Below are 9,431 nucleotides of genomic sequence, written 5' to 3' on the forward strand. Positions count from 1 at the left end.
GCTAACATCACAGAAACATGTTGCGAAATTCCTCTGAATTACAATTACGTACTATGAATGGCATTTTGTCTGTCAGCGTGACAATGCCGAGGCCCGCTAATTGCTAAGAAGCTTGTGAGTGACTGACATCAACTGCCTCCCGAGTCCCGACCGGCTTTGCGCGCTAGCTTGTGGGCTAGCAGGGCTGCCGGCCGAGCCGGTCAAACCAGTTTGGAGGTTTGCGTGGGTCACGTCTGCCTGAAGGGAAGGGAGGAATGTCAAATATTAAATATTTAGCCCCTTAAGTCAGGAAAGTGAAACTTGGTAAAAATGAATAGACCCACAAAAAAAGTCTCTAGAAGCCATGCCCATAAAAGGACAGGAAATAAAAGGACAGGAAGTCAGCCATTTTAGCTATCATAAGCCATTACAACGTGTTTTTCGGGGGGGATTTTAAAAAAAATTCAGCCCCTTAAGTCAGTTTCACTTAGCAAAAAGAAATGTGGTAAAAATGTTTACCATGAATAGACACACAAAAAAGTCTCTAGAAGCCATGCCCATAAAAGCACAGGAAGTCAGCCATTTTAGCTCGCTTTAGGAGGCATTATAGGGTGATTTGGGGGGGGGGGGATTTTATTGTTGTTTTTAAATCAGCCCCTAAAGTAATTTTCACTTAGCCGCATGAAATTTGGTCAACATATCTATCAAAGTCTGTAGAATCCATGTCCAAAAAGGCACAGGAAGTTTGCCATTTATGGTCATTTTGGAGGGGAAATTCAGGACTTAAACGGGTAAAATTCAGCTTTCTGTTAGCAACATGAAATTTGGTAGGTATGTCTATCAAGGTTATATGGTTTCAAACAAGGCGCTTGAGTGACGATGAAGAAAACACTCCTCTGCAATTCCTGCATGAAAAGAAACACTTGAGCTGAGCCACACAGGATGTCATTTGCCTGTTTAATTACCAGGTTAGCGCAAGTGTGCGCGCGTTTGTGTGGCGCGCGACACTCAAACGTAAACACATGAGAAGAATGCAGCCTCAATGAAAGGTTGGAGAAAGAAATGGGAAGCAAACAAAGTGAGAGCTGAATAATTCATTACGTTTTTCGGGGGTAACAGTTGAGCACTTAAAAAAAACCTCCTAAAACGCCATCTTGTTCAGATGTTGTTGGGCATATTCCGTCTTATTCATTCAAAATTTCCGAATTGCATGTTTTTTTTGGGGGGGGGGGGGTGAAAGCAACAGTGTGTGGCTCAGCATCTCTGCCTGGTTTTGTTCATTGTGCTGCTGCTGCTGCTGCTGCTGGGAGCACAACAGCGCAGATGTACTGTGTCAGCAAACACGATCACAATGGACCGGCTGCCACACACACAATGTAAAAAGTGTCAAATGTACACATTGTGAGAGATCACGTCAAAGGATAAATGCAGATGTTAGACGTGTTTCTTTTTTTTTTTAATTAACATTATCAAAACGTGACAAAAGGTCTTCCCTTTCATTTTTTACATTTCAATCTGTAAAAAAATTAAATAAATAGCCCAACTTTAGTGTAGTTTAGTTCAAGTAGTTGAAGTTATTTTCATTTAACAATATGGTACTAAAATTACGGGACGGACTGCATACATTTTGAAAGTAACCTTCCCCAATCCTGCTCATCAATTTTTTTTTCAGTGGACTGGATGCGTCCCGGGCTGTACTGCGGTTGATCAGCCACAAGAGGGAAGTAAAGCGCTCCTGTTCTGTATTTCTTGTTGCGAGTGAGTCCGTGGCATGAAAAGACCAGCAGGTGGCAGCAAAAGAACACAAAAGAAAAGCACACGCGGTTTACATACTCTATGTAGGGTACATACGCACGCACGCATACGCGCGCGCTCGCGTTTTACACAATAGTGAAAATGTTAAGACAATAATAACATAAGTGGTCATAATTACGTACCAAAATTCCTCCACAAATGAATGCTGACAATTCGTCAGACAATAAAAACAATCATATTTACTGCAACAATATTCCTTGTGCAACCACAAGTGCAATAACACGTATGATCAAATATGAATGCAAAGTGATTTTTTCCTCCCTTTTTTTATTTTTTTGCATAAACGAAATTTTTCCTATGATTGATATATGACGTTCTGATTATTATTATGATGTAATTATCAATATTTCTAAACAACCCCTCAACTGATGACTGTTGCTATTTAATCAAATGTGCATTGGACGTGTGATCTTTTTGTTTTAAGGAAAGCTTCTAAAAAGGTTTTGATTCATTTTTTTAAATGAATCTTTTTATTATTTTTTTTTTTATTATTATTCAGCACTGCAACAAGAAGAGCAAACAAGTTCACCCTGTAACAAACAAATGGTTATTTTTTTAATTTTAAATATTATATAAACATGTTTTTATATTTTTTATATATATTTATTGATCATCAAATTTCTTAATGAGACGTTTTAACAAAAAAATGTTGATTATGTAAATAATGTAATAACACTTTTTATTCTAAACAGGACTTATTAAATACCCCCCCCCCCCCCCCAGTTAACCTTTGTGAATTTGGATATATTCCTTTTTCTATTTTGATTTTTATTATTGAAAAAGGGAAAGGAAAAGACAGAAAGAAGAAAAAGACAAAACATTTTGTTATAAATTCACGTTATTATATAAGTTTAAACATACTGTAGGCTATACTTTATCTTTCTTTTGTGTAGATTTCTTTAGAATTATTGATTTGTGGTTGGACGTAATCTGCCTTTTATGCCTTGAACATGCAATCTAGTGTAGAATTGATTTTCTTTGTTAGCGCTTTTTGTCGCATTGTTGAAAAACAAAACAAAACAAAAAAAATTAGCTTAATGTTTGTTTGCGTTGTGGCCACTGCCAAATTTGGTCAAAAGTCAACCGGAAGTGCCCGAGTGACGACTTTGACCCACCTCCTCCTCCTCGCGCCTTTTTAACGGCCACGCGCCTCTTTTGCGTGCGCGTGCGTGCGTGCGTCCTCCTGGCAGATGCTCCTACAGTCAAGGCTCACTTCTAGAACAAGAACACATTAGAAGTTTTTTTTTGTTTGTTTTTAATGCAGAATACAAACACAAATTGGCACAACTTTGTAAGTTTTTCCTGCCTACCGGCCATGTCTTTGGGTGTGAGCGGCGGTTCCCGCGTGGGCTTCTCGGTGCGGGACATTCTGGACCTGCCGGATTCTGCGCGGACGTGCTGCGGTTCCGGTGTCGAGGAACCGGAAGAAGACGAGGCCGACGCCGAGGCCGAGGAGAACTCGGCCGAGGCCCGTTTCGAGCTGTCACGTGAGTACACGGACAAGTGGTTCTGAGGTTCTGGGTTCGAGTCTCGCCGCCGTTTGCATGTAATCAAAACGACAAATTAGTCAGCTGAATCATTGATTGATAAATGAGTGAATTGATGGATAAATGAGCGACCGTTTGACGATTACTTTTTCTCCCAGGCGCGTCCACGGACGCGGGACGCGACGCCGGCGAGCGCGTCGCCGTCGGCCGGAAGCGGCGCGTCCTCTTCTCCAAAGCGCAGACGTCGGAACTGGAGCGGCGCTTCCGGCAGCAGCGCTACCTGAGCGCGTCCGAGAGGGAGCAGCTGGCCGGCCGCATCCTGCTGACCCCCAACCAGGTCAAGATCTGGTTCCAGAACCACCGCTACAAAATGAAGCGCGCGCGCGCCGAGCGCAGTTTGGAGGCGCTGCGGATTCTGCAGGCGCAACGCGGGTTCGCCGCTGCCGCCGGTGTCTTCCCGGCGGTCCTGCTGCGGGACGAGAAGCCGTGCGAGCGGCCCCGGTGCCACCGAGACCTGCGGTTGGCATTTCCGCTGTGTGCCTACGCGCACGTTGCTCACCCTGAGCAACATGAACGGGCCCTCGCGCGGATCACCTGCTGGAACAAATGGACCTGAGACCCGTGCGCGTGCGTGATACTTCAGTGGATTATTTAAAAAAGAACACAAAAAAAAAAAAACATGCGAGTTTTTTTGAATTATTGTAGTGTTCGTATTTTTTAATGTTAATGAAAACTAATCTTTTGAATGTTATTTTTTTCACGTGGACAGATTGTGAAGTAAATTCCACGTTAAATATGTTTTTCTAAATTATTTCTCTATCGCTTGCTGGAATTTGTCAGTCAGTTTTTTGCACTTTGAAAAATGTGTTTATTTATGTGATGGGTAGAAAGCATGTCAGTAAAATCAAGTCCCTAATTTGATGACGGTTGGTCATTAAAATGTGATTACATGACGTCATTTCCCTTCTCGATAACATTTTAATATGCAGCCAACGTGTTCTAATCATGTCAATTCAAAGGTCCCCCCCCCCCCCATTTACATGTATTATCCAAAGTACATCCCCAATAATTGGCGAAACATAAAAATGTAATTTCTTTTTGACTCAATTTTAACAAAATGTGTTATTTTGCGTTGTGTTGCATGTTTTTCAGTCGAAATGTGTGTGCCACAGTGCGTGCGTGTACATGGTTGAAGTCAGTGGGGGGTGAGGTCCCCCCCAGCAGGACATCCTTCCATGCGAGCTGTGACAAACACAAGAAAAGAAAGAAGACCCATCATTACGACATCAAAATGTTTGATCACAGCACAATTTGCACCCACCATTTTTTTTAATTTTATTTTTTGGTCATCTCACGGAATGATTGATGCTTGATGCGCACAATGAAACATGCAGCAACATCAACAAACAATTAATCCGAGGAACATGAGTAGAAAATGTAGCGTAGCAGCAACAGACAAGCAGAAGTTAACGCAATGAACATTTCTGTCAAAATAAATTTTCATTGGAATTTAAAAAGAAACTCGGTCAGAACTGTGATTTTTTTTTTAAATAGACCTCTAATTTGAGATATGTAAATATGTGAAGCCAAGAAACTAATAGAAGGGAATTAAGACGCCTCTGACGCTGATTATTCGTTGAAACGACTCACTATGGGGTCAGGCCTGTGACGTCACGTTCTCAGGATAAATCATCCACTCGTGACGTTACATAGGCGATAGAAAACGTGGGGAAAAAAACAAAACACGAAAAGATTTTAAAAAAGTGCAGTTATTTGCTGAAGTCATACAAAACATTGCAACATTTTCATTATTCTGCTTATTGTTGTTAGTATTCGACTGCAACGCGAGGCTTCACATCGAGCAGTGGAAATTCCAACATGCAGTTCATCAAGCGGGGCGGCAGGTGGCAGCACAATCTTGCCCAATTACGCACACGCACGCACGCACGCACGCACGGCGGTCTTGTCACAGTCACCGCCATGACTTTTCCCAGCATACATAGCGATCTGAGAAAATGACGTCATCAGTAGGTTTCACTTACGACAGCACGAAGCCACCAATTTACTGTTAATTAATTAAAAAATGAATAAAAATCAAGCCACAATAACCATACAGTCTCCATCAGCAGAGACGAAACAATAGGCTGTTACTACTACTATAATTATAATAATGATAATAATAATAATAATAATAATAATGCGACTACAAAACACTACACTACAACAAAAGACAACAACAATGACGACGATACTTGGCGGCCAAAACGGAAGTGACGTCATGTGTACTGATATCACGACATCTGTTTCTCATGCATTCTTTTGTTGACATTTGACGAGCAACCAGTCAGTTGTTTGTCTTTATGTTAATAATGAAATAATAATAGTCCAATTGAGTCGCGTTCGGCGCGGATGTGATGCGGCTGTTGCCATGGTTACAGTGAGGCCACGTCACATGATTATTGGTCACACAGTAAAAAAACCGAGAGGGATTTAGGAAATAATCCGCCAAAAATTAATATGGCTGTGTTTGAAGATAGTTTGCGAAATCGTGCAAATATAGGCTGCACTAGTGATGTAACGTTCACGATTTTTTGCCAGCTCATTTTTCATGAAGCGATTTGGAGTGCAGGATGAGTCTAATAAAAATGTATCAATCAAAACTAACCCCCCCCAAAAACTACACATTTCCAGAACACTAAATGGCCCACTAACAGAGAGTAACTTTTGTCTCAAGTCTCAACTCAACGTCATTTGTAGAGCATTAAAAAAAAAAAAAAAAAAGTGTCTACTCGCTGGAGCCAGCTGGTCTGGACGGGGGTCCTTACATAGGCTAAAGCACTACAACCCCCCCTACCCCCAAACCCGCCCCCCTTGAAATGGTCTCCACCATTTGAAGGCTCTCATCTGATTGGTCCACTGGGCAGAGGATTAAAGTGACAACAGGAATGCGACTGTTCCACAGGTTTTTATTTTTTTATTTAGCTTTTTTTTTGTAGACTTAGCACCTTAAGCTTATTTAGCAACTTCATCATCTTTTTTTAATGTTTTTAACCATTTAAATTGTTTGCCTACATTACCCACAATGCAACTAACTTTTTACTTTTTTGTTTTTAACATCGATTGTGATATTGGATTGATATTATCACCCACTTGCAAGATAACCATCCAATTACCATTTTCATGCGAGATAATTAAAAAAAAAAAAAGTGCATTTAGTGAGAAAATGAATGAAAGACGATCAACTCACGCTCCAGGCCGGAAGTCATCGTGTAACAGACCGGATGTAGGAGGAGCTCCGCGAACATTCTGTAAACATCAAACACTTTCTGTCAAATATATCAATATTAAAATCAATGGAGATGAACTTTCATATTGCATTGAATTTTTGTTCAAACGTTCCTCGTTAAGACAACTGCACTTTTTAAACGTGTCATAAATACAAAGTAACTCATTTATGAGTTAGTAAATATCGAGCCTGTTTATTTGGAGTTAGATCAACTTGTCTATTTTCAACGATCTTATTTGGCATTTCAGCAAATTGCAAATAACAACAATATAAATAATTGCAAGTAGTCCAGAGTTGACTCACCTGCAAAGTTGTTGAGGATGCGCCTTGACCTCCACGCTGTCAATCACCGCTCCTGGCCCCGCCCCCTCTCCCCCCCCTCTACACGGGTGGGATAAGGTCTCACGACGTCCCGGCCTCATCGTGCATGCAACAGGAGGAGGGAGGGAGGCGTCCTTGCGTCCAGCATGTCCCTGAGCCCCCCCAGACACTCCACCCCCTTCTCGGTCACCGACATCCTGCAGCACAGCCCCATGGACGACGTGTACCGGAGGTTCGGCGGCGGCGGCGGCGGCGTGCAGGAGCCCGGCCCGGGGAGCCTGTACCGGTACCAGCAGGAGGCCGCCGTGCCGCATCAGCATCAACATCAGCATCTTCATCAGCAGCAGCAGCACCACGAGCAGCTTCAGCTCTCCACTTCGTCCGCATCCTACAACGTCGCCAACGGCGTGACGCACTTCCCGGGCTCGGTCGCGGGGTTCTGCGGTGGCGGCGGCGGCGGCGGCGGCGGCGGCGGCGGCGGCGGCGGCGGCGGCGGAGGGGAGATGCCGGCCTACCAGGAGTCCCTGAGAGGGGCGGCCTGGTACAGCGGCCCCGAAACAAGATACGCACCAAGTTAGTCATTTCGATCAACTTTTCGCAAACTATTTACAGGCGCATTGAAATCGTTTGAAATGAGTGAATGAATGAAATGCAGCGGCGGTAATTCATCTTTTTTTGTTGTTTTTAGGAGACGGGGGAAAGGATGCAACCCCTTAAAATAAAAAAAAATATCCGTTAGAAATAACCCACGATATAGTTGCAAATACACCCCAATAGGTTACGGGTAAAAACTTTAAAAACAAAAGTTTTTCTTTGAACGAAAAATGACTGAAAACTCAAAAATCTAAGTTTTTCTCAGATTAAAAAAAGTATGAAAGAAACACGAATAGTTTATTAAATTATAACCAATATTACATTATTTCGTGTCAAGATTGAACTCGTTTTTTTTTAAAAATCAATAAATTACTAACTGCTGCAGTTTTAAAAAGTTACTCAGACTTTCCTCTTTTAATTTTAAAAGCTTAAAAACTTGCGTGGTGTCATCAAAAAAAAATTCGCAAAATGTATAGTTTACATGTTTTTCTTTTAAAATAGATAACAATAATAAATAAATAAAAGTTTATCCTTAGTTTTTTGTTGCTTTCAGTTTGCGTCTGTATGAATTGTAAAGATTCTTTATTTCAAAGCGTCCTCTGTATTGAAAAAAAACAAAAAGATCAAGTGTGAGTGACTTCAATATTGCGGAATTTAATTCATTCACTTTATTACAACATTTCAACATTATTTTTTGTGTTCATTTCCAAACTATGACGGTCGTGTTTTTTTTTTTTTTTTGCCGAAGTTTAAATTTCTTATTACACAATTAAATCTATTCACGACTAGAGAAATTATTTTGTATAAGTGTTTAATAAAAACAAGGCCTAATTCTACTTTTACTACTGAGCCATAATTGGATTTTTAGCCACATTTTGATGTACTGCATTTTACATGCATGCCAAGGCCGTAATTTCTCTTTTTATCGGCTATAATAACTGCAAATTTTAATTAATATCGATGCTATAAGTTTTCCCATGAATAAAGCCCATTGATGGTCAATTAATTAAAAAAAAAATGCAACTCGATAGCTCTTTGCTGATTCTCCGACCTGAAAGAGGCCTGACGGATGTTTTCAATGACTTCCCCGTCGCTTTCCTTTTCCAGTTTCCCGGCTGGTGGCCTCCTGCGGCGGGATGAGCGTGCACGCGGGGATGCCGGGCGGCCTGTCGGCCTTGGACGGAGGCGCCAAGTCAGCGCTGTCTGCCCCGCGGAGGAAGCGTCGGGTGCTCTTCTCGCAGGCGCAAGTCTTCGAGCTGGAGCGCCGCTTCAAGCAGCAGAAGTACCTGTCGGCCCCCGAGAGGGAGCACCTGGCCAGCCTCATCCACCTCACGCCCAACCAGGTCAAGATCTGGTTCCAAAACCACCGCTACAAGCTCAAGCGGCAAGTGAAGGACAAGGCGGCGCAGCAGCAGCAGCAGCAGCAGCCGCAAGATGGCGGCGGCCTGTGCGCGCTCGCCCGCCAAAACTCGCCCATGTTAGCGAAAGCCAGCCGGGTTGGGGGCAACGCCGACCCCGCGACGGGGGTCAAGATGAGCGTGAGCCAGCAGCTGGAGCGGGATGCCCGGGAGGAGCCGGAGGGCCAGGAGCACCAGGGCAAGGGGGGGCCCTCGCCCGGCCCCCATGCAACGGGCCTCCGCGCCCACACGGATACGGCCCTGCTCGACTATGCTGGAGGGATGCTCGCTTCCTCGGTGGGATCCACTTTGCTCTACGGCAGAACTTGGTAGGACCCAACCGGACCCGGGACAGAATCGGACACGGAAGCTTTCACTTAGGTGATTTTTTTTTTCTTCTTCTTCTCTTTTTGGAACTTGGAGCCAAAGTTGGATTTCAGACTCCTGATGAATTATTTCAGCTTTCTTTGTGCTCATTTCAATTGTCAATAAATATTTGCATTTTTAACTCCCCATCCCTTTTAAATGTAGACAATTAATTCAAAGTTGCGC

The 9,431-nt window shown here is 43.0% G+C and overlaps 1 protein-coding gene and 1 pseudogene across 2 annotated transcripts; both read left to right on the forward strand.

The window, feature by feature from the left end:
• The first annotated feature begins 2,924 nt into the window (after window positions 1-2,924).
• On the forward strand, window positions 2,925-3,936 carry LOC144039544 (homeobox protein Nkx-2.2-like). Its single transcript, XM_077552978.1, has 2 exons — window positions 2,925-3,281; window positions 3,440-3,936. Exons 1-2 carry the CDS (start codon window positions 3,053-3,055, stop codon window positions 3,895-3,897), a joined length of 687 nt encoding a protein of 228 aa, XP_077409104.1. The 5' UTR covers window positions 2,925-3,052; the 3' UTR covers window positions 3,898-3,936.
• Window positions 3,937-6,887: 2,951 nt separating this feature from the next.
• Window positions 6,888-9,338, forward strand: LOC144039545 (homeobox protein Nkx-2.4-like; annotated as a pseudogene). The gene is made up of 3 exons (XR_013289477.1): window positions 6,888-7,341; window positions 7,387-7,461; window positions 8,590-9,338. The product of XR_013289477.1 is annotated as a homeobox protein Nkx-2.4-like (transcript).
• The last annotated feature ends 93 nt before the right edge of the window (window positions 9,339-9,431 follow it).

Source organism: Vanacampus margaritifer, chromosome 19 (genome assembly GCF_051991255.1).
Source record: "Vanacampus margaritifer isolate UIUO_Vmar chromosome 19, RoL_Vmar_1.0, whole genome shotgun sequence".
NCBI classification, from domain to species: Eukaryota; Metazoa; Chordata; class Actinopteri; order Syngnathiformes; family Syngnathidae; genus Vanacampus; species Vanacampus margaritifer.

Excerpts from the sequence above, each read along its gene's own strand:
- LOC144039544 (XM_077552978.1), top strand. The coding sequence starts at position 3,053 with ATGCAGAATACAAACACAAATTGGCACAACTTTGTAAGTTTTTCCTGC. Across the intron at positions 3,282-3,439 it reads GGCCCGTTTCGAGCTGTCAC|GCGCGTCCACGGACGCGGGA; the intron begins GTGAGTACACGG and ends TTTTTCTCCCAG.